Source organism: Chelmon rostratus, chromosome 4 (genome assembly GCF_017976325.1).
Source record: "Chelmon rostratus isolate fCheRos1 chromosome 4, fCheRos1.pri, whole genome shotgun sequence".
NCBI lineage: Eukaryota > Metazoa > Chordata > Actinopteri > Chaetodontiformes > Chaetodontidae > Chelmon > Chelmon rostratus.
The window spans coordinates 19,143,100-19,167,753 of record NC_055661.1 but is presented as its reverse complement, the minus strand read 5'-3'; the positions used below and the strand labels follow the sequence as shown (position 1 = coordinate 19,167,753).

Here is a 24,654-nt window from a genome sequence, read left to right as displayed (position 1 = left end):
ACCACGAAGTGACAAATCAAAAGCAAACACTCCCTCTGCACACACACACACACACACTTATGCTCACAGTCACTACATCCGCCTCTGACATTTAAACATTTAATTTCATGCAAAATTTGTGTTAAAATGCCCTGAAATCTGCAGTTAAATAATACAACAGTGCATGCTTAGTTAACATCATAAACAGAGTTGAAGCCAACAAAGAGAACTATAGATGTAATGTAACAATGAAGAAACTACCAAGATGATTTTTATGTACTGTAGGTCTCATCTATATAAAAGCAATCATTATGTTCTCAGTATTGCTGTAGGACACAACAGGTAAAAAATCATGACTAATTATAATACCAACAAAGATAATAACAACATCCAAACAAGTCATAAAATAAGTCAGCAACAGAGGGGAAGCATGGATTTATTTACAACTAAAGAAAAAAAGGAGCTGCTGAATGAAGGCCTCAGATGGAATTTAGGTGCATAACCAGTCTATCTTCCCTTGGCATTCAATAGTTCACATTTTATGGTCACACACATTTTATAGTCAAATAACCCAGGAGGAAACTGTTCTGATTTTGGTCCTGCAACTACCAGTCATCCCACTGTTACAAATCTGTGAAAATAAGTCTTTAAAGCCAGGGAGATGTGGAGCTTCTAAAGGCAATGAAGTGTGAAGGATCCTCCTGCTACGGTGCTCCGCATTTTATACATGCTCAGTCTGCGTCCATCTGTCCGTCTGTCTAGTGCCTGACACCGTGGCTCTTCTCCCTCTCTCTGTCTGCTGCGTCACTGCCAACACCATTGCCCTTTCTGTTACCGTCGCCTGTGTGGGACTTCATCTCAGGACTGGAGATAAAAACAAATTAACATGAATGGCTGAGATGGTGCAATAAAGTAAAACAACCCAAACAAACATGAATTTGCTTGAGTATGAACAACCTGCAAAATGGTAATTGATTTAATTGCACATTTCATATTTATTTATTCGTGATGGCATACTGCTTTACCTTTGAATGTGAGTTGGTGAGCTGTTGCCCTTGATGAGGTTGTTGAGTTTATAGTAATCCAGGAAGGTCCGAGCCACATTCCTGCCCAGTTTCATGTCTGAGGACGGGGAGTTAAAGCTAACTGTGCTTGGATGAGTCTCAGGAAACGTTCAAAACATTTAATAGATCAGTGGTTCCCAAACTAGATGGTGGCCCCTTAGGGAAGGCACAAAGCCATTGCATTGCATTGTGGAACAAAACTTAAAGCTGCACAAAGACTTATCAACAGACTCTGCAGTGTTTCTCCTTTCAACAGAGTATTTTAGCATCTTTCAGCTAACTATTTTAGTTTTGCAGCATGGAAATTTGCACATGTCACACATTTGTCTGTCTGCTGTTTGGTGCTCAGCATTGGTAAACACAGTGGAGCATTTAACAGGTAAATAGCCAGATATTTTCCCCACGAGTTGGTAGAGACCAAAAATAAAGCTAAAAGGAAATGAATATTGAGTGAGGCCCACTGTTACAGAAAGTTCATAATTCTGGAAAGTTTCCAACAATCTATGTAACACCATCATAACTATTAATATCTGTGATGGATATTCACTTGACACATTCAAATCTTCCTTTAGATCCTGGACAAATTTAATAAAAAGTAACAGGAAAAAAAACCCTTAAAACATCCCCTCTGTCATGTCCAATACTCCCAGTGAGGTATAGTAAATAACTAGGGACTACGAGCAGCTAGAGAAATGAGCAGTGCAAATCCTCAAGGTACAACACATTGCGTTCTGAATTAAGTGAGGCTAAATCAACTGCATTTCACTCACGTCAGCCAAATGCATGAGGCTGGTATGAATCACACAAAAGCAATTACTTATACACTGAGGCCTTATTTAAATTCAGAGGTGAGCGCACACATCATCGTCCTGCCCAATTGCCCCTCACTACATTAGGGACAATATCAATAACCTCACTGCTTTTATAAAACAGCTGAGCGTCTATGAGTGCTGTTGCTAAGCCTGTGATCATTAAGATAGCAGAGCAAGTAATGATAACAATCAGGTTCAGATAATGAAGAAGTAGGGAACCACAGAATGCCAACAATGTTCCCAATCACCAATACTGAGGATGCAGTAAATGCAGATAAATAAGAACAGTGTCGCTAACAGAAGTAAATTTCATCTATTCACTGAGGTGAGTGAACTGAAAACCACCATCAATATCAGCTGCTAATCCATTTACCTTTTAGGACGCATGTCCATCATCCTCCATCTATACAGAACGTATATACATTCTGTTTATATAGATCCCAACTCAAAACAAACAAAAACGTAAAGGTTTTTCTCTGTCTTGAGGCATTGATGTTTAGCTACTTCCATTCTTCACAGGCTGGAACATGATGGAGCAACACAGAGACATAATCTGTCACTTTCCCCTGTCATTACCTTGTTGATACTCAGATACGGCTTGTCATCTGCTGGACCATCTATTTGTCACAACTGCGTGATTGAAACAACTGGCATGCAGAAAAATATTTTTTTAAAAGATGGAGATTCTGTCATTTTTATTTTCCAATTTCTCGCGATGATCAAAACACGACCTGAGCTACATAAATCCTGGTTGCTACGTAGGTGAAAATCTATTGTCTAAAAGCTGTTAACTTGTAAACCATAAATCCTTGGTTTGAATGGGCTGTCTGGGCATACACTTCAGGCTTTGCAGTTTGTCATACTTCAAGCAACACACACACACACACACACACACACATACACAAGGGTATACCTGGTAAATTAGACCTGTAAATATGCAAGCAAGCCCCTCTGTAGCGAGTCTGTCACCTTGGCCTTTGAGGGTGTGTTGTTGCGTATGTTCGGGAGTCGGCACAGGACTTCATTCTTCACTCTGCAGGCTGATGGCAACGCTCTCCACACGACTCCAGAGTCTATGTTTACACCCCATCTGGTTGTTTGTCTGTGAGTCCTGCATCAGGCCAGACTTGCTGTGAGTGTGTGTGTGTGTGTGTGGATAGACCCCACAGTCTGTCTCATTACAGCTAGCTGATGATACTGATTAGGTTGAGATAAAACTACAGATAAACAAACTAAGGTTACGTCCTTCTGAATCTTGCTTTTATGCTAATTTGAATGCATAATAGTTCTAAACAAGACTAAGAGTCTGCAGCCCTGCTAGCCATGCAAGGCAGCACTGCTTTGAGCTAATGGCTAACATCAGCATGCTGTCTCGCAGAAACAGAGCTGACATGTTGACATTTAGCAGGCGTAATATTTATCACGTCCAACGTCTCAGTTTAGCGTGTTACCATTGCTAATATTTGTTAATTAGCAATAAACACAAAGTACAGCTTTGGCTGACGGGAATACATTTAGCTTTGCAAGTATACAGCCAAAATATTGTACAGATTAAAACCTGATGATGACGCTAGGTGGCAAGTTGTTTGTAAGTGAAGTGATGACCAGAGTTATTACAGTTTATCCTGAGAGGGACATGAATGTGTGTACCAAACGTGATGCCAATTCACTGAGTAGATATTTTAATATGCAACAGTATAAGTGAAAACCACCTGTCGGTGGTGCTAGAGGTAAAGTCAGGGGATCATCAAAATCAGGAGCATTCAGCCTCTGGGAACCATGACTGTCTGTACATGGCAAAGAATAACACATAAGATGTTAATGTAGGTAGTTATTAATCTACTACTAGTTGTTAAGAGGCTATATACGGACATACACTCAAAAGAACATAAACACAGACTCTGTATATAAAATATATATACATTTCATATACATAAACACACTCCTCTTGTATCCTTGACATCTTCATTCTGACCTCAGGAAAGTTTTTGGTGTTTTCCTCCGTTCTCTTTCATCAGCAGCGCTCGGTGCCAGTCCTGAGCTCTTTGGCCAGGCACGCTCAGCGACAAAAATATCTCCCGGACCCCACCGTGCGCAGATGGCCTCTCAGCTTGGCTTGTCACGACTCACCGTCTAGTACAGGAGGTCTTGTGATGGACGGTCAGCTTCTGAAGGAGATCTTCATCCGTGGGGCGAATGGACGGAGACACAGAGGATGCCCTGACTGCTGTCTGGCCTGTTGCCGGGGGAAACCGTAGGGTCTGGAACGAGGCTGCAGCAGGAAGTGATGCGTGCGAGAGCCAGGAAACAGTTGGTGGGCTGTAGCTTGAATGACAGAGGTGGGTGGAAGTGGAAATATGCAGAAGGATTTCAGCTGCTTCAGTCCACATCGAGGCAGCCTCTTCTGAATGAACACAAACTGACATTATTAACACTGTATCATCAGCTTAAGTGAATCTCAAAGCATTATTGTTATCATTATGTAATCATTATCCAGCTCCAGAGAGGTCAGAGTGTATGTGCCAGCTTCACACAGCACTTCAGAGGATGCAGCATGTCAGCATCTTGCCTGCCTGTCACTGAGGTGTGCGAAGTGTATTCTTTAACATCTCGGTACACTTAACGGTTTTGTCTGATCAATAGCAGGTCATGGCTCAAGGGCACACCAGCTTAAGAGCTGATGAGATACAGGAGACACGAGACAAGGGGGACGGGGACGTCATTACTTGTTTACTGCAGCTGTTTACTGTCAGCACGGCATTTAGCGGCTTTCACCGTCATGTCCCTCGTGCCTGGTCCTGGCAGACAGACAGACAAGGTGACGATCAGACAACAAGGCCCCCAGTGGTAAAATGGACAAGACACGCGGAGAATGCTGTCCAGATTGGACGGGAGTTAACAAGGAGACAAGCGAAGGGACATTCAAGCCATCAATATGGGCCACTGACAGGTCCTGTCACTACACTGACACACTGAGAACTAATTATCAATGCTAATTAAGACGCTAGTCAACAACAGCAATACAGAAAGGGACATTTTTGTCCCCAGTAGTGAATCACCAGACTCAAAGACCTCACGTCCTGTTGCCCAAAGGGACAAACACGGGCTGATTTAAATCCCTGACAGGAAGGACTGTCACTGCCAAGGAGACAAGCCCTGACACTTGAGCAGTAACCTGAAATGAGCATAGCAAAGGCTTCTGTTTTCTTACAGTGTGCACTAGCAGCAACAAACAGAAGATGGATGCTATTTTTATATTCCAATTATTATGTCTTTACAAGAATTCTACTAATTTGTTGTTTAGAAAAGTCATCTTATAATCCTGAAGGTGTTCCTTTTTTCATAATGTACATATAATGTTTACAAAGATTATAAATAAACTGAAATGAAAACAATTACAGCTAGTAAACATTCTACAGTTTGGCACCCTTTAATTTAATTTGACAACCTTACAGCGGCTTTCATGTCTTATTCATCAACCTACAATTCAGCTGCTTTCAGTGGTTACACATCAACTTACATTTCCACTGCCTTAAACCCTCGCTCTACAATTGTCATTTCAACCACTTTCAACATTTTCACTTCACTTGCTTTCAGCGCTTACATGTTACCTGACAGTTCCACTGCTTTCATCTCTTATTGTTTGACTGGAGAGTTCATCTTTCAGTGTTCACATTTGATGACTTCAGTAATCATCTCACTGCTTGAACGTAAACTGAAACTACTGAAAATTTCTTCTTCAGTCTTATCTGCCACTTCAGCTTCATTCTCAACTTCTCCCTTTCTAGTCAGCATGATATTTCTAAACTTTAGTGTTGAGTCTCCAGGAACATCAACTTAATCACCATATACAAAAACTACCACAGCAGAGCTGGAGGTGTGTATGTGTGCACCTCTTTGTGCATGCTCATGTGAGGACACCTGTTTATTTCAGAATAGCAACAATATTTGCTCAATCAACTGTGTGTAAACATGTTTGTGCCTGTGTGTGCGCTCGCTTGCATGTGTGAGCACCTATCCATTTGTGCATGTCTGTGTGATATGATGTGTATGATGTGAAGTAGTGAAGCATATTTGCCTCTAAGCTATATCATTTGCATACTTCTCACAGCCTGTCCACTGGGTGTCAGGATCACTGATGCACACTGTGTTCCACTGGCAGCTCTGGCATTCAGTCCCACTGTTATGGTGAGGTGTATGTCTGGTTTGGCAGAAAAACATCACACATATTTAGAAAATGAGAGCTCTAAGTGTGTAATGGTGTGAGTATGAGTGCACACATACGTCTTTAAGACTAGTCGAAGCCAGCTGCACTACTTGTCAATCCATGATGCGTAATGCACATGACAATAGATTTGGATTTTTTGAATGTACGTCTTTAATAAGACGACTGTTTCGGAAGTATGAAAATCTTGAAAATCTGCACATCTGTACTACGACAGAAAAAAGCAACCGCTCAACTCTGCACAGGAGAGACAAGAGCAAAATCTTTCAAGGGAAGAGTTAGAGCCTGAATAGCTTTTAAAGTTATTGAATAATTCTTCAAAGTTACAGAGAACACTGTCTCTCTACAACATAAAAAAAGCACACACACGCACACACACCTACTAGGTAAGTAGGCTCACGTAAGTACACGCACTGCACATACACACAATGGAAAGCGTCAAGCTGAGTTTTGAATGAGGTCCCAGATTCTCTCAACCTTGATCCATTCCACTTTCCAGTTTAAACTTCAGAGTCTGAACCTGAAGGTCCCTCACAAAATGCAGTTGGACTATGAGAATAGAAAAACCTGGAGGAAAATAACAGGCTGAAATGTTTCATTATAGTTCTGGGAGATGGGTGTACAGTATGTGAGCATAAAAAAGAGGTATATATGTAAGAGCAGGTACATGCACACTTTGAAACACACACACACACACACAGGTGTTAGAGGACGAAGAGAAGGCAGACAGACACGCGATAGAGGTTGTCCCCGCTGTTTCAGAGAAGAGGATTCTCAGCTTGACTAAATGATATAATGAGCTGTTATGTTCTGGGTGACGAGATGAGAGGAAAGGACAGAATAGAGGACGGAGGAGGACATGAGAGGAAAAGGAGAGGAGAGATCAGAAAACAAATACTGACGCACACACGCTGCATTACACCTTTTTCTGAGCACCGTCAAACTGTGACAAAAGTCTCAGCGGTGAGAAAGGTTAAGATTTCAATTTTGGTGGCTACAAGTCACAGCGGTGGAGAAGGAGAGTCAGGAGAGATGAAAGGGTAAGGACGGCATGTCTGGAAGGTGGTAAGAGTTGGGGGCTGGGGTTATTATTCATTTGTCATGTATTAGTTTAGCGTGCGTGCAGGCCTGTGTGTGTATGTGTGTGTGCATCAGGTGAGAGAGGTGGGGGGTGGGGGGGTTGAGATGCTAAAGGTCTCTGTTGATGATTTGCACGCTCCATCGAGCTGACTGCTGGGGCGTATAAAGCGACATGGTCGGTTCCTTCAACCTGCCTGACCCCAATCTCCTCTCTACACCAGGTCCCTGTGCTGCCTGCCCACCCTGCGGAGCCCCTCCTCCTTGTACACATCCATTTCTCACAAACAAACACACACACACACACACACACACACTCCTGGAAAACAAAAAAGATCAAGCAAGTCCTCCCACAAGGGTCGAGTTTTTGACCTTCAGGAGAAATGTCCCCTCTGCACACACACAGAGGCACATACCTGCCTCCCCATTTCTTGTCTTGCTCTGAACCCAGTGCCACCATCTCAAATGAAAACACACAGTGGAATTTGTTATGTGCTGTTTGTTCATCATAACAGCCAGACTGCTCAATGTAAGGCTGTTTGTTTGCAGCTGTGGTGGTGCCCTGTATTTCCATGTGGACATCCCAACTGTACTATGAGACATGTTAAAGTGATGAGGCAGTGTAGGAAACACACACAACACATCATAATGCATGAGTTTTTTTTGAGTAATTCCTTGTGAGGAAAAATACCAGATACTTTTTTCCAGCCTCTCCCAAGAGCCTCGCCTTCACAGGATACATGTTCATGTCACCTTCTCTACAAATGTCAATTACCAACATGCAGAATTGACTAACTTTTCATGTGTGTGGGGATTGGCAATAACCACCACCATCAATGGTGAGTCAGATTGTGCCAGCTCTTAGCACTAGAGGGCACTAGGGCTACGTCGATATCCACTCTCTCCTCCACCTGCAGAGTGTGTGTTGTGGAGCACATACTTTTCCTCTGTAGGGTCCTTATCGCTCTCTCTAAATCTCTCTTTCTCCCTCTTCTCACTCACTCTATCGGTAAGATCAGACCGCCATCGGCCAGCTCTCAGGAGCTCTTCAGCCCTGAGAAGGTCAGCTGAAGGAAAACTTCCTCCCATCTGGCTCCATTAAGGCACCTGTGACCTTCGGTTCCCGTGACGAATACATGTGTGGGCTGCTGTGCGTGTGTGTATGTGTGTGCGCGATTGTAGTCGACAGGAATCATGTTTGTACCATTGTTCCATTGTTTATCGCAATCAAAGCCTCAACTGTGCACACATGCAGCACTGCATATGCCAACACAAGCCCCTTTCTCCTCTCTCCTTTGTAAATGAAATCAATAGACGCAGCTATCACATCCCTATTCTGTCACTGCACATCTGTCGCAACAACAGGCAACAAAAGAGCAACATGGTTTTCTAGTGAGCACACATGACACACACACACTTACACTCACACACACTCACAAGCAAGAGCAAAAGTATTAAAATAATGACTCCAATGACGGCTCGATTTCACACAAGGAGAGAGGAGAAATTAAAAGAGAGACAATTTAACATAACTGCTGCTCTCTAAACTCTGAACCATATCTTTTCCTTCCATGGAGATGTACACAGGCACACGCACACACTGTAGACCACTATGTTGAAGGATACATGTCTCCTCGGTATAGGGCACAGGAGCGGTGCTGCCAGCTGTCATGTAGCTGTAGAAGGACACCTCCAGAGTGTAGCAGTAGGACGTGTCATCAAGGAGACCGCCAAGGAACCGTCTACCGGTACCGGCCTTCACTACGTCCCGGTTGAAGGATGTGTTGGACTAGAGGAATACACAAAAAAACAACGACATCTGAGACAATGTGCTAGTGGTGAGAGAGATGACACTTCAGTAAGAGGATTTGGGTTCAAGTCTTTGCGTCAGCAAACATCCACACTGTTAAAGCATCTTTAAGCACTCTGGAGCCTGGAGGATTTCCCTAAGGAGATAATTAGTGCCAGCTATAACATATAACCTTAAAAGCCCTATAGATCCTGAATACCTCTATGGAAATTGTTATCAGTTTAGTTTCAACATTTACAAGCAGCTGGCCAGTGTTTCCCTGCTGAAACTTTCAAAATATTTTCTTAAGTCCATGAAAGCCTGAATAAAAGCTTACAACTCCGATTCCAGTGGTGTTGCTGTATAAAACATAAATAAAACAGAATGTGATAATTTGCTAACCTTTTTTGACATCTACTTAATTGAAAACAGTACAAAGACAATATATTTAATGTTTGACATCATCAACTTTATTGATTTTTGTAAATATATGCTCATTCTGAATCTGATGCAGCAACACGTTTTAAACAAGTTGGGAAAGGAGCAACAAAAGACTGGGAAAGTTGTGGAATGCTCCAAAAACAGGTCTGTCCACAAGTCCACATTTCATATTCCTTTTGGAAACCATAGACGTTGCATCCTAAAGAGGAAAAGGACCATCCAGATTGTTAGCAGTGCAAAGTTCAGAAGCCAGCATTTGTGATGGTATGGGGGTATGTTAGTGCCCATGGCATGGGTAAATGCACCATAAATGCTGAAAGGTACATGCAGGTTTTGGAGCAACATATGCTGCCACGTCTTTTTCCGGGCCATCGCTGCTTATTTCAGCAAGATAATGCCAAGTCACATTCTCTACGTGTTACAACAGCGTGGCTCCGTATAAAAAGAGCACAGGTACTAGCCTGGCCTGCCGTAGTCCAGACCTGACTCTTCCATTGAATGTGTCTGGCTCATTAAGAAGCACAAAATACAACAAAGGGAACCTCTGTGGAGCAGCTGAAATCACACATCAGGCATCAAAACTTCAACAATTTGTGTTCTCAGTTCTCAAACACTTAGTGAGTGAGAATAGATGATGTAATGCGTGGGAAAAAAGTGGGAAACATGCCCCTGTACCAAATCTTCTTGGAATGCGTTGCAGGCCTCAAATTCAGAATAAGTGTGTATTTTACAAAAAAAAACTATATAGTTTATCAGCTTGAACATTTACTCCTTTGTCTTTACTGCACTGTATTCACTTGCACATAGTTTGAGAAGGATCATTGTATTCTGGTTTTATTTATGTTTTACACAGTGTCCCAACTTTCTTGGAATCAGGGACTTTCTTCAAGAGTTGTTGCAGACCAAACTGCTGGATGTGTAAATAAGCAACCGTTCACGATCCAGCTTGTCTCCACTGCCCCAAATGGACAAAAAATCAGTTACAGAAGATTTAAGGCTTTCTGAAAGCACTGTATGGTTTAAAGTTCAGTTGGGGGAAGCTACTGAACACATTGAATCAAGCTATAACAATATATGGACTTCTCTGGGATATGTTTAGGTAAAGGTATACAGATTATATGTGTCAGGGATCATTCCATTGTCAGTGCTATGTTTGTTGAGCTAACTTGCACTGGTGAGTTTCTAGAGAATCCAGGACAAATTATGGAGGTTACAATAGCTTATTTGAACAGATTCACTTCCTACAATGACATTACAAAGATTGGCTGTAAATGGCTATAGCAGAAAAAAAGAACATCCAGTCTATTTTGGGTTTCAGTGTGTCAGCTATACAACACAAATGTGACGCTGCCTTGGGAAGAGTGTGGAAAAAGTTTCCATTCACTGTCACTCCACTCTGCTGCAGTGAGAGTTGCCTTGCTGAAATGCAGACTTGGCGGCCACCAGTGGGACTTCGCCATGATTGTGTTGTGCTGCTGCTGCGGCTGCACTGGGCTTTAGGTAGTGCTGAATGGGCAGAGGGACAAAAGCACAGTGAGGGAGATGACCCCTGGGCCAGCTGTCACAAGCAATACAGACGGAGAGTGAGAGAGGGAGAGAGATAAATTCTCCTGAAATAGCGTTTTACTCGTCCTCTGTAACACTGCATACCATATAGACACTGACAATCAGTGACATTTCCATACATGTGTGGGTGAACATCCGTCTGTCTGGCTTGTCCCTGTATTGAGGTTGGCACTAAGTGTCAATGGGCAATAAAGGTTATTCTTTATGATGTGTGTAAGTGGCTCTGCTATGAAATGTCACCGTCTGTGTGAAAACGAAGGTCAGTGGAAGTGGCACAGGGCTGAGAGGAAATGGTTTGGTGGATAATGTACCTGTATGAAAAGGTGTCATAAGGTTATGCATGTGTGGCTGGGTGGAGGAGCTTCACGGTCATTCAATGGATGTTTTCTCCCACATGTGCTGTGCTTTTGTCTGCCATTCAATTCCAATACTTTCATTTCTTTCCTTGGTTTTCCCCTCGCCCTCCTCCCTCAACCTACACAGTCCTGATAAACCCAGTTTCAGTCACCAAAGAAGGTGCTTTAGCAGAACACCTGCAACGCTCACACAAAATATCCTGGCCTACTTTTACAGTCCTGTGCTTCGTCATGACCTATACAGTGTTTGCTATTTCTGTTCTGCACATTCACACAGCATAAATGTTCATACAAATGGTCTGGCAAACTTAAGCTACTTATGCTTAGCATAGGACTTATGCTACCACTGCTGCTGCTTTGGCAAACAGAAAGTACTAATACTGAATTTCTGCAGTACTTTTTTACATAATTCATGCCTTTTAAAATACATTCTAGTATTTTAATCATTCTGTATCCAGCTATTAATCAACTGATCTGATTTGTCAGGGTTTCTTCAAGCTTGACCCTCTCATCTTTTACACTCCCCTTACTGTCCTCACCACCTCTCTTTTGTGGTCAAGGTGAGGCTCTTTGTGCACAGCTGGAACATGTCGCTTTCTTCTGCACACATATAATTCAATGCCCGTGTGTGTGTGTGTGCACAAGTGGTTATATTCATATGTAAGCTGGGTGCACAGAGTATTGCTAATTAATACATACATGCAGTCGTGTATATTTTCCCTTACCTAAAACCACCTAAGCAGGTGTTTTACTTCAATCAACACCTCGCTTCAAATCCATGCAGTTACACACATTTACACCTGCGAGGTGCTCGGTGCAATCAAGGTCTTCAGCTGTGTGCCGCTAAGAGTGCAGCAGGCAGCAATTAAGTGCGTTGCTGAACTATGATTATTGACTATTTCAGGTTCTCTATCTGACCTAGTCCTGGGATTAAAGCTGGTTAAATTCAGCTCCTAAACCTGCTTCTCTGGTGTGTTTGTGTGTGTGTTTTTTTGTGTGACTTACAAAGGAGAAGTCTGGTGCATTTTGGCACAGCAGTCTGGGGAAGACAGCCTGTCTCTGGACGCGCTCCTCGTCCTCGAATACATTGCCGTACATAAAGCCATTCAGCATGGTGGAGTGGGCATGGACATCAATGTAGAACTCCAAACTAACTCTCTGATGGAGGAAGAGAGGGAACAGAACAGAGGGGCAGAGAAACAGAGAGACACACACAGACAGAAGATACAAAAAAAACGGCAGGTTAGTGGGGAAGATGGGATGTTTTTCTGTCAGTGTGAGCAACAGTCTACACCCGTTTACCCACTGGGATTAAGGGCAGGCCTTTCTCTGCTCTGGGGAGACTCTGCTGGGGTGAGGCTGTCACCCATGGGACGACTACAAACCCTCCAGACACTGTGGGCTGAGAATAGGTTTGCTACCTGAAAGGAGCCAACCATCCACACATAACTTCAATCAGGCTGTCCTTGTGAAGGGCACACCTACATCACATACATGGATAGTGAGCAGGGATGACTCTAGGGCGGAGACACACATAAGCTCTCTAATGTGGATGTCACAGATTCATCACATAGTCCATATGCATCTATCAGGTTAATACTGACTTCATGTTGAGTGTGTAATGTCTTTTCTCTCCAGTGTACATTGTGTAAAAATGAATCTGATAAGATCTGTTTCTCTTGCTCGACTCCATTATCACTCAATCTAAACACACACACACAGACACAAACACACAGATGTTTATCTTGTCATACAAATAGGGAACTTTCACTGACTTGACTTATTCTCTATTACCTATTAACTATTACCCTCAATACTGAATATAACATGTCTAGACGCTGGACCATCACGGCCCTGGATGACTGAAGCAACCATTTCAGGTATTAAATACTCATAAAGGCTTGCAGTTTGAGAGATTTGACATTAACATGCATATGCAAAGTAACACAAATGAAACTTACACCGTGGAGTGGGCTTGAATTCCATTAAACCGCTCTGTGCAACCAAGGATGGTTGGAAGCTACACATATTTTAACAATTTCATACTATATACTCAAATATGTGTTCAGTAGAGTCAGTGTGCCTGGAGAACACTGAGCGTTTTTGGGTGTGCTGTGAATGGACATTGTTACTCCTCAACATGCAACACACAAAAGAAATAGTGGAGCTGCTCACAGCTAGAAACAATTAAAACAGATGAAAGATGGCAGAGAGACAGCACCAGGAAGAGCATCAGTGTAAATTATGTTCTAGTTACTCTAAATACACCATTATGTGACAATGACATCAATATTCAACCTATTATTAAACAGTCTCCGATTGCTCCTTAATGAATGTCTCTAAATTAATATGAAAACTCATACATTCTATTTCAACAATGCACCTTTTTCAGGTTGTTGAGCAACTTTTGTAAGTATACAACTACAAGAAACTGTTCAATTAAACTGAGTGTAATTTAAGATTAATTTAACCACCTAATGGAAGAGATGCTACGTTTTTCTCTTGCTCGGATTTGCGCATTCATTTAATTGATGTATGATCTTGCTGTTTATGCCATCAAACCGTCCAGGCTCTAAAAAAAAAAAAAGATACTGCATTCCTTTAAGCCCAGTCTTAAACCTTAAGCCTGAACCAGACAGGATGTGAAGACCTGCAGAAGTGACCTCACTTGGCAAAACCCTCCTCACTTCAATGGTCTTAAACTGGTTCTGACAAGGGCAGGAACACAAGCCCCCCTCACATCCACCCACCCACACCCCTCTTAACCCTTAACTCAGGAGCAGCATCCTTCCTCTCTCCCTCCTCGCTCCATCTTATAACTCCATTCTCCTTCTCCTGATTTTTATCCTTCCCCTTTTCTTCTTCCTCCTCTTTATATCCCTCCCTCTGTCTCTGCTCATTACACATTCAGCGCCACACCTTGTTCCCCGTGGGTCGTAAAGAGGAGGAGAGGAAGGGAAGAACGAGAGGATGGAGAAGGAGAGGGAGAGATAGAGATAGTGGGAGCTGAAGAGGAGGGGGGGAGAGCAGAGACAGGGAACAACAAAGACGGACAAGAGACAAAGAGAGAAAACGATGCATATGGGTTTGTGGCTGTGTGTGTGTGCATGTGAGAAGACGGAGGGGCAGGGAACAGCAAACAGAAAAACATATAGAGATGGGGGTGCAAAGAGAGGAAATAAGTACATAAAGACAAACACAGAGAGAGAGGAAAAGAGGGAGACAGAGAGAGATAGGGAGAGACATAGAGATGTGTGTAAGGAGGTGTAGAGAGATTGACAGGGGAGAGAGAGAAAGAGAGAGAGAGAGGAAAGCGGTGCTTGGGCGGCCCGGGCGACGCAGTGTGCCTGTGTTTGAAATTCCGCTCACAGCCAAAGCAATTTCCTGGCAGTGGCTGTGCTGTCAGCTGCTTGGCTGGCTGGCGGTGAAATATGGTGGCTGGGAGTCAGCCGCTAGCAGCCCCCGACAACCTGATGGATGGAGCCCCAGAGGAGAGGAGCAGCAGCAGGAGAAGGTGGTGGTGGTGGAGGAGGAGGAGGGGGAGGAGGGGGGGTAGAAGAGGACAGTGGGAGGGAGGAGGGAAGGAGGGAGAAACAACAGAAAAACAAAACACACACACAAAAAACAGAGCAAGAAGGGGAAAAAAGCTAAATGCAGCCAAGTGAGCAGCGGCGGTGATGGGACGTAGGCAGAGGGAGAGATATATAGAGAGACATAAAGGGGGAGTTAGATAGGGGATGAAAAGAAAGAGGGGAAGGGTAGATGGAGCAACAGAGAAGAAGGAGGGAGGTGGGGGAGTTAAGAAAGAGAAGAAGATAGTGAGAGAGGTAGATCCAGCTCCATTAGGCAGAGGAAGGAGGGTGGAAGGATCCCTAACTAACCAGCCAGGGTCTAGATGAGGCAAACCAGGCTAATAATCACCTGGGTCTCTCCCTCTGGAGGAGGTGGAGGCTGGGCGGAGGGAGAGGGATAAAAGAAGGAGGAGATATGTGGATGCATTGGAGGAGGCTGATCAAAAGTGGCAGATAGCAGAGCAAAACAGAGGGGTTCACTGGCTGTTACATGGTTATATAGAATCCCTCAGTGGATCTTTTTAATTTAAATCTTACTTTATTAACTCAGTTTTTAACCAATTACTCAGAATCTACAGATCACTGGGAGCTAGAGACATGGACAAAAGTGTGTGGACAAAAACTACACTGCTGCTGCAATAGCTTTTCTTGAGGTTTTGGACCTTGGCTGCAGGGATTTGCAGGGTCACACACTGATTTTGCCAAATGTTTGATGGGGTTGAGGTCCGGGCTTAGTGCAGGCCTGTAGAGTCTTTTCTCACAAAACTCGGATAATAGAGCAGAAACAACAGGTCAGTTATAATAGATTATTCAGTTGGCATCTACAGCTATTATTTGATCACCTGTTTAAATAATTGTCTGACATTTCAGACACTGAAGCAATGAAAGGTGTAGTATAGCAATTATGAAAACTCTGGAAAAAAATTGGAGTCACACAGTCACATGTAGCTACAATTTGTTCAAAGAATTTTGAATTGATTTTGTGGCTCATTAGCGCTGCCATATCATACAAACCGAGGCGTTTAAGACTAAAACAAACACATAAAGCAGAAAATTACTCAACTGCCCTGAAAAATAATAATCTGCAACAATTATGTTAATTAAGTTTTTAAGAAATTGTGATGGGAGTTTTTCACTTTTTCACTGTATTTTATATAGACCAAAAGTTGAATTGATTAATCAAGTTAATAATCAGAGGAATATAAGAATAACAATAAGTTGCTGCCCCATTTGAAAACCATTTCTATGGACCTCGGTTTGTGCAGGGGGGCATTGTCATGTTGAAACAGGAAGAACACTAAATATTGATCTAAAATCACATGCTCCAGCATAAAGCATTCACTCAGCTGGAACTAAGGTGCCTAGCCTAAACCCTGAAAACAGCATGTGACCAAAAATATATGGTGGTGTCCATATACTTTTGACCTACACATAAGTGTAGGAAAAACTGTGTCCCAGTCCAATGAGGTTCAAACACAGAGTCAGTCACATTCATAAGTAAAGCATCCAAACCACCTGATATGGTACATATTTATCCTCATGAAGTGAAAGTAAAGTAGATTATCTGGAGGACACCCACCCAAATGAACATGCATGGAAAGAAAAAAGCCACATCCTGTTTGTAGAAGGTTAAGACATAAGCCAAATTCAGTTCAATTTAAATCTGCCCCTGCCTTGTTTCCAAACCAGAAGGTTTCTCCTTTACAGCATCAAGTGAAGGACAGTAGAAGAACAACAGTGGTTGTAGTAACAGCCATGAAGCCCACACAATGTCATGTCCAGGCTTACTACAATACTGAGTTAATGCCCTGTCAATCAAACTGAGACGGTTCACCACTGTGATTGATGCTTCAATTAACAACCCGCTCTGACCTCCAGAATTGTTCATTTGAAATTGTAATTAAGCAATTAGGGGCAATTAAGAAACAGAGACTGCCGAATGAAAGTCAGAAGACAATTTGAGAGTGTGAGAGAGAGAAACAGAGGGGGAGAGCGAGCTGTCCAAATTAAACCTCTCAGAAAGAAACAAAAGCCCCATCTCGCTGCAGAAACTCCAGGGAACTCTCAACTTGTGGTGAACTTGCAGCGGCCGCAAACAGTTTAGTGTAAAACCTAGAAGGTCAAACGAATGAATTTTGTCAGACAAGTACTTATCTCCTGCATATTAATTAGAGCGGGGTGCGGGGGGGTGATGTGAGGGCCGTAAATGCCGGGCTTATCTTTACACGGAAAGGAAAAAGAGCTGATTGAAGCAGGATTACAAGATCCTGAATAAAGCTCTTGGCATCAGCAGTATACCTTTTGAGGAGAAGGGAAACTGCTGCTTGTTCAAGAGAAGAAAGTTGAACTTGCTCACCATGTAATGCATATTATCCAACACTTAAACACTGCCTTCAATACCTGTGGGAGGATTGAGACAGCTTTGTCCAAGTGCAAGATCCAACTGGGCCTTGAAATGGGCCGCAATGTCCTAGAGGTTGGAAAGGCAGGCCTGTGACTGGAGGGACGCAAATAGACTATTCACTAAGCCCCACGCCCTCTGTTACTGTTGCTATGTCTGTCAAACTTTGAGTTTTGGCACAGTTCGCTATGATAGCATGGGCAGACGTAGCACTTGAATTTTCTCGCAACAGTGGCAACTGTTGATTCTGTTGGACTGTCACTATAAGATTTTATTAGTTGAAGCTAGCTAGCTAATTTAGCTAACGCTAGCTTCACAAGTTGGTTAAAGTGGTCACTGGCTGACAGCGCTTCAATTTAGCTAACGCTAGCTTCACGAGTTGGTTAAAGTGGTCACTGGCTGACAGCACTTTAATTTATCTAAAGCTAGCTTCACGAGTTGGTTAAAGTGGTCACTGGCTGACAGCGCTTCAATTTAGCTAACGCTAGCTTCACAAGTTAGTTAGCGTGGTCACTGGCTGACAGCACTATAATTTACCTAAGGTTGGCTTTACGAGTTAGTTAACGTGGTCACTGGCTGACAGCACTTTAATTTACCTAAGGTTAGCTTCACGAGTTAGTTAACATGGTCACTGGCTGACAGCGCTTTAATTCAGCTAACGTTAGCTTCACAAGTTGGTTAAAGCACTGTCAATGCCTGACTTTTGAATGTTTACAACTAATTAATTTCAAGGAGAACCCTGTAAAGGCGTTATGAATATGCATTTGATGACATGACACCATACTAAAACACTGAAGCTAAAGCTACAAAAAGACAGCATCCTCAGCAGCTGATGATTCACACAGAAGACAAGGAAATAAAGAAACAGCATGGTCTTGCACTGCAGTGCTAGTTCATCAAACATAATACTGTTTGGCTGCTAAACTGACTCTACACAGATGGACAAGACAGAGGTTAGATTTATGCTTTATTGATTACTGATATTTTCAAATGATATGTTTTACCTAATGTTAAAAGTGAAAAGGCTTTTGGGAAGAACAACCGACAACCCTACAAAACAATGCAGTATGAATGCCACTGGCCTTAAGTAACACTGGAATCGGTTAGTCACATTAAGGTAGGAAGTCGGCTTGTGAGCTGGACGTGCTAACATCTGCAACATAGAACAGACTAACACCATTTAATCAATTTCTTACACTTTTGCTCTTGCATTCTTGGTTTTTGGAGAAGACACCTCCATTCCAACTTTTATTATATTGATAGAATATAACTAAGCTTGACAGGCCTACCACACCTATTTATGGTTACTAAACTATGATTGGACAATTGGAGAGGAATTTAGCCAAAGTTTCAATTCCAAGGTAACTTCTAAGAGCCTATTCAGTGACATGGTGTGAACATGTAGAACTGAGTGAGCATCAAATATGCATACTGAGTCAAACTTTCCCACAAAAAAGGATGGAAAGAAAAACCGTCGGATTGCTTATCACTGTAAAACTCTAACAAACATTTCATTAGTTAGAGAGGCCAATTCAGGTCACGGGGGCCCATGGCCAGTGACCCTGTAATGATGTAGCAATGACAGAACATGGCAGATGGCATGACCTGCTTCATGGACAAGAGTAAATGACACAGAACTCTCCCTCCGTCTGTCTCCGTCTCTCTCCCTTTCTCCCCCCTCCCTCCGCCTGTCCCTCTCAGTCTGTACTGTGCTCTCAAATTGATGGCAGTATTTGTCTGTTTATGAACACAGAGGTGACTTGTAATCAGCCTGAACGGGCGCAGGCAGCCCTCTGCTTCAGGCCTGTTAGCGCCACATAAGCTGACACATCTGTCGGGAGGGCCTGCCAGGAGAACGAGAGAAGGAGGGTGACAGGTACAGACAAGAAGAGGTGATAAGAAAAGACGACAAATAGGATGAAGAGGGGAAGTATTGAAAAAATAATTTGAACTGTTATGTAAAAAATTAAGATAAGGTAAAAGCCTGAGAACTGAGTTGGGGGGGGGGGGGCTTCATCTGTATCTTCCTGTGAAAAGTCGACAATTCAGCTTCAAACTGAGGGAGAATAAAGGGAGGGATGATGGAGGGATTGAAACGACACAGGAATGATGGGGTAAAATTGGCCGTAAATCTCACGAATGGATCAGAAATGGTTGGCTGACACCAGAGGACAACGCACATACAGAGAGGAGAGGGGAGACAGGGAGGCAGAGAAAAAAGACACAAATGCATGCAACACACACACAAGCACACACAGATCCTCAGCTTCACACATGAGGCGGATCTGACCGTTGAACAAAGAAACAGAGACAGAAAGCAAGTGCAGTGTGGTGGCTGTAGGAGTCACAGAACGAGGGCATTAGGGAAGATTTCAAGGTGCAAAATTCATCTAGGTGCTATGACAGGACCTAATACATTTGTTTCACATTGAAAATTAATTTTCTAATATTAAAAAGGTCAAAAAGAAGCCAAGGCAACAATGACCTCTTTGTCATCCTTAACAAATTATCCAAAATGGCAGTGTCAAATTGGTGGGGATATGTCGGCCAGTGATGAATGCTTCTGGTAATCAGCCAATCAAAAAGAATTCCTCTTCTGCTTTTGATAAATGAGCTGGAAAAGCAACGCTTTAGGAAGGAGATGGGTCCATTTGTTTCTTTGGTCTCCTTTCCTTTTTTTCCTCACTCTCCATTTCTTTCTTTTCAAAACAAACAACAGGGTAGCTTGGGAACAGATTATAGCTCCTTGCATCACTGCCTTTTTCAGCCATTTTCCCTGCTGACCAATGTTCAGCTGCAGATGGTAAATGATGGAATTTATGAAACAGCTTGAGCAAGGTTGCCTTCAGATTTATGTAGAAGAAGTTCAGAGCCAGATTATGAGCAAATACTTCATCACTCAACGACTGAACTTGAACTTTACATTTAACATTGTGTTTATTATATGAATAACATCCACAAGATCACTTTAAAGCTGCAGTGAGCATTCTGGACCTCTGGAGGAACAAACTTACTGACAGATCTCTGATTTACGATCAGATCAGCTCAGCTCACCATTGGCTCCTGTGGCTGAAATGATAGCAAATCATTGTCCTATTACACAACCAGTCAACCCAGTAATACAAAGGTATCTCTATGGTGTCCTCTTTCTTCCACCTGATGAATATAAACCCAATATTCAGTTTAACTGTCCCACTAACTCCTAAAACACCTGGCTCTCTTAGGTTGCTTGAAGAATGAGGCTGGTACAACATATTTTACATGTTATTATAAACAACAGCCCTAACAACACAAAAAAAATCTTAAGTTTTTATCCTATTATCAAGTATTGTGCTTATAGCTACAGCCTGATATAGCTGATGCCTCTTGCCATAGAACTCCACTGTTGTCCAGAAACAGTTAAAAACACAACAAAGAGCCATACTGGTGAATGACATGTCATATTACATCATTATGATCAACACAGCATGTGCAGTTTATGCATCTCCGCCTATCAAAGAGGTGTAAACGGAGCTTGTGCCTGAACATGAGGTCTGATTGAGTTACAGCAATGGACAATTGTAGTGATTGCAAGATAAATTTATTGTTGGCTTCGAACAGTGTTCATTTTGTTAATGAAAACTATGAATAAATATGTTCGTCAATGACCTTTTCTTCCTCGACAAGAACGAGACGATGACGAGGCGTCAAAAACACGATGAAACACTGGGATAGCTTGTCCTCGCCACAAAAACGATGGCATATGACTTTGCAAGTAGGTCATTATGATGCATATGACGGGAGCAAAGGAGGAAGTCAGGTGATGTAGTATAAAGAGCAAGAAAGTCTGCATATGAAGGAAGGTGGGGAGGATGGATGGGTCAAACCAACACAGAATAGAATTATTGATAATAAAGTGCAAAAACAAAGCAAGCAAAATGACAGTAGCCTCACTCTTTAATATTTTAATTTACTTATCTGAGGAAATAACTTCATTGTCATTTTGAGGCAACAGGTCAACAGCTTGTGAGAACTAAAGCTCTTGGTTGTATATCAGGGGGTTGGTGAGAGGTGTCGGGATTCAACCATGCAGGCCAGCAGATGAGTTGACGATAAAAGCTTCACAGAACTGAAGACAGGGTGTTGATTTCTCAGTGGGATTGGTAGCAGTGTCGACCCTTTCACATGACAAGGCAAAAACCAACAGTGCATTAGCCTGTCTCTCACTACCAAACAAACTCCTAGAAGTGGAACTCGCCATCAAGCCCATTGATTCCCTCTTAAATCTTCAAAACTTGTCATAAATATAGTATAGTTTCATTTTTAGTCATAAATAATCTCCTAAAGCAACGGCACTTTTTAGCAAATATTAATGAAACAGCAGAAAATTATGCATTTATTAGCTGAATTCACTTTTTACTCATCCAACACATGTTCAGTGTTCTCCTCTTTCACTCCATGATTACCTGTAGGCTTTGATTTCATTTCCTCTGAATGTGGAATGTTTGTTATCATATCGCTCTTTATGCAAAGCGTATGTTGTGAGGAGTGAAGAATTTATAGCCTCGATGTCAAACTGTAAACGCACATCTTCTGTATTCATATATTAATATAACCGTTCCAAGCGAGCTGGCTGATGGGACTTTAAGTTACTGACTTTAAAACATCATTTGTTGTTCAGGACAGTGTTTGCATAAACACGAGTGAATGCAAATGTTCTCAGCACTGTTGAATCTGTATACAAATATTTGTCGAATAAAAGTTTTCAGCCATCAGCACCAATGCAGCGTAGATTGCTCTGGCTACAAGCTTTGATTTAAATGGCACTTGTCTGAGAAGTTATTGCCCTGAACAGAACAAGGAAGCTATTTTCCCAGCAGAAAGAGAGTGCTGCTGAATTCACAATGATGGAGAATCGCTTTGGAGTGACGGGGGTGTCTGTCACAAGAATGGTTGATGGGGTTTCAAACTGAATGGGCTCCTTTGTGCAACGGAGGGCAATGTGACTTTGAATTATGATGCCTTACCCATAGTGGGTATCTAACGTAGTAAAGAAGTCATAGTGATTGACAAAAAGCCAGGGTCAGATTTATGTACATAAAGGCCCAAAGAAAATTTGCACTGCACCTTGAAATGAATTCGCTCTCACAATCTAGACTGGATTTACTAAAGATGGGAGCAGATCTAAACACTACTGAAACTTACAAAGACTAAACAGCCCACATACGATGACTTATTGGCAAGAGCATACGCAACATTTTTGGTCTTTACACTGACAGAGAAGAACATATTTGAATGACTGAGTGGATACAGTGGACAACACAATGAATGGCTGTTATTAAGTTTTACTAGACAATCACACAAATAGCATGGCAGCATGAGTTCTCGTGTGTGTGAGATGCACATGTGTCAAAAACACAACCTGACATCCTGGTTTCTGCTAAAACCACGATTTTCTGTTAAATTCTGTTTTTACATTCTGAAGTAAGGGTCATGGTTGGAATTTACTTATACTGAGAGAATTCAACTCTGCTTTTACAAATTTAACTGTGCTTATCGGGAACAGACCATTACAATTTATTGCAGCCTACAGACACCATAAACATTTGCTGGATTTGTCCTGTTAAAGCGTCAGCATCAAGACCTGCATTCCTAATACACTTTTACAAAGTTAACAGCAAACAACAACAACAGTAGAATGACAAAACAGGGCTGCTATGAAAGGTATATTAGCTAGCTTGTGGCCCCCTGCCCCCTGCCAACCACCCATGTGAGTGAATCACTGAATCTCAGGGAACTGTTCTCCACACTTTGGAGCAGATGCCTGACACATGAACTAAGGTTTTCCTTAGTTAAAGGTACAATCAGGAATGTTTTATGACTGCACAAAATTACTATAAATTATGAGCAGGTGTTGCTGATCTCACCTGTTAGCTCCATGGCTGTCATCATCAACATTGCATGGTTTTGTTATGGACTCCTGGTTCCTCGGAACTACTTTCCTCTTGCTTGCAAGCTCTAATTTATAGGCACAATTGTAGGGTACAGTTAAATTACCTGAGAATTGATAATGACCTCAGATTCCAGCATCCTCTCAGTCCCCTAGTTTTTAAACAAATGGCCACACTGAGTTAGCAGCTAGTGAATGGGCAACATACTGCATGCTGTCTTAGTCCCACTGTTCTGCTTGCTGCGGCTGATCTCCTGTTAATGGAGTTCTCCAGCAGAGCCCTCCAACCCTGGTAGCCTCATTAGACTCTATGCCCGCTGTGTGAGATGAGCATGAATGGAGGGCAGCAGCACAGGGCCTCCTGGCTGTAGAGTTGGCATTGAAACTGGCATCTGGGAGCCCCAGACATGAGTAGTGTGTCTGATGGGATTAACTGGCTGTGGCAAGAGAGAGAGACAGAAGAGGAGAGGTTGCCCAAGCTTCCAAATTAACTCTGCAAGACTAAAGGCAATCATCAGGGAGACGGGGGGCTACAGGAGGACAAGTGCTGGTGCGATGGCGATCAACAGAGAAGGAGAGGGAATGGGAGGCATGTGACCAGCAGGAGTGGACTTAAGAAACATATGGCCCAGTACTGTGTTGACTGGGGACTTCACTTACCCAGCCAGAGAACCTAAAATCACTGTGGTGGCAGGCGATTAAGTTGTTTTATTAAGCAATATGGCCAAAAATCTGGCATAAATTCAATATGAGACTGAATATATGCTAATATGCTGGCAATGAAACTATACTGTATCAGTGGTCCCCAGCCTTTTTTTTCCCTCTTTGGCCTCTTAATATAAAGCTACTTGTCATCTCTACTAAAAACTGTACAATATTTCACAAGAAAAGTCTGAAAAAACCTAATTTAGTGTAGAAAAAATTTCCTACACCAGCAATCATCTCGTTGCCCTTAAGATTCATCCCCTGACCCCTTGAGAGGTGCTCAACCCCATGGTTTGGAACCACATGGTATGTAAAGTATGCATCTGAGAGAGAAAAAAAAACCCATGCGGGGAGGGGAAACTCATTTGCGAACACCAGTTAGCCCGTGCTTTGCAGTATTCTAGTTTCAGTTGTGCGATGAAGTGTTAGTGTGTGTATGTGTCTGGTTGCTCAGACTTAGTATGAGCACGTGTGTGTTTGTGTACGTGTGTGAATGACAGGCATGAGTGGATCACCCTGCCATGACAGAGTCTATCGATCAGAGTGTCAGCGCCGGGGGAAAAGGTTAATCTGCCCGATGCCAGCCCCGCGCCTCACCCCATCTCTGGCCTGCCCTGCATCCCGCCCCAGCCCGCTCCCTCTCTTATCAGGATTAGAGGAGTGTACAAAAGGGCAGAGTATTCCCAGGACACACACTGACCTTCAATAATCCCACCAACCTGCCGCTCTGCTTATAAT

The 24,654-nt window shown here is 42.7% G+C and overlaps 1 protein-coding gene across 1 annotated transcript in view; it reads right to left on the bottom strand.

The window, feature by feature from the left end:
• Nucleotides 1-737: 737 nt before the first annotated feature.
• The window catches only part of agbl4 (AGBL carboxypeptidase 4), a 268,049-nt gene continuing 244,132 nt past the window's right edge, over nt 738-24,654 (bottom strand). Inside the window, exons 10-13 of the mRNA XM_041935474.1 lie at nt 12,315-12,467; nt 8,784-8,946; nt 1,005-1,101; nt 738-843 (exon numbers count right to left, since the gene is read on the bottom strand). Coding sequence (XP_041791408.1) covers nt 738-843; nt 1,005-1,101; nt 8,784-8,946; nt 12,315-12,467 — 519 coding nt within the window. The remainder of the gene's footprint in view (nt 844-1,004; nt 1,102-8,783; nt 8,947-12,314; nt 12,468-24,654) is intronic.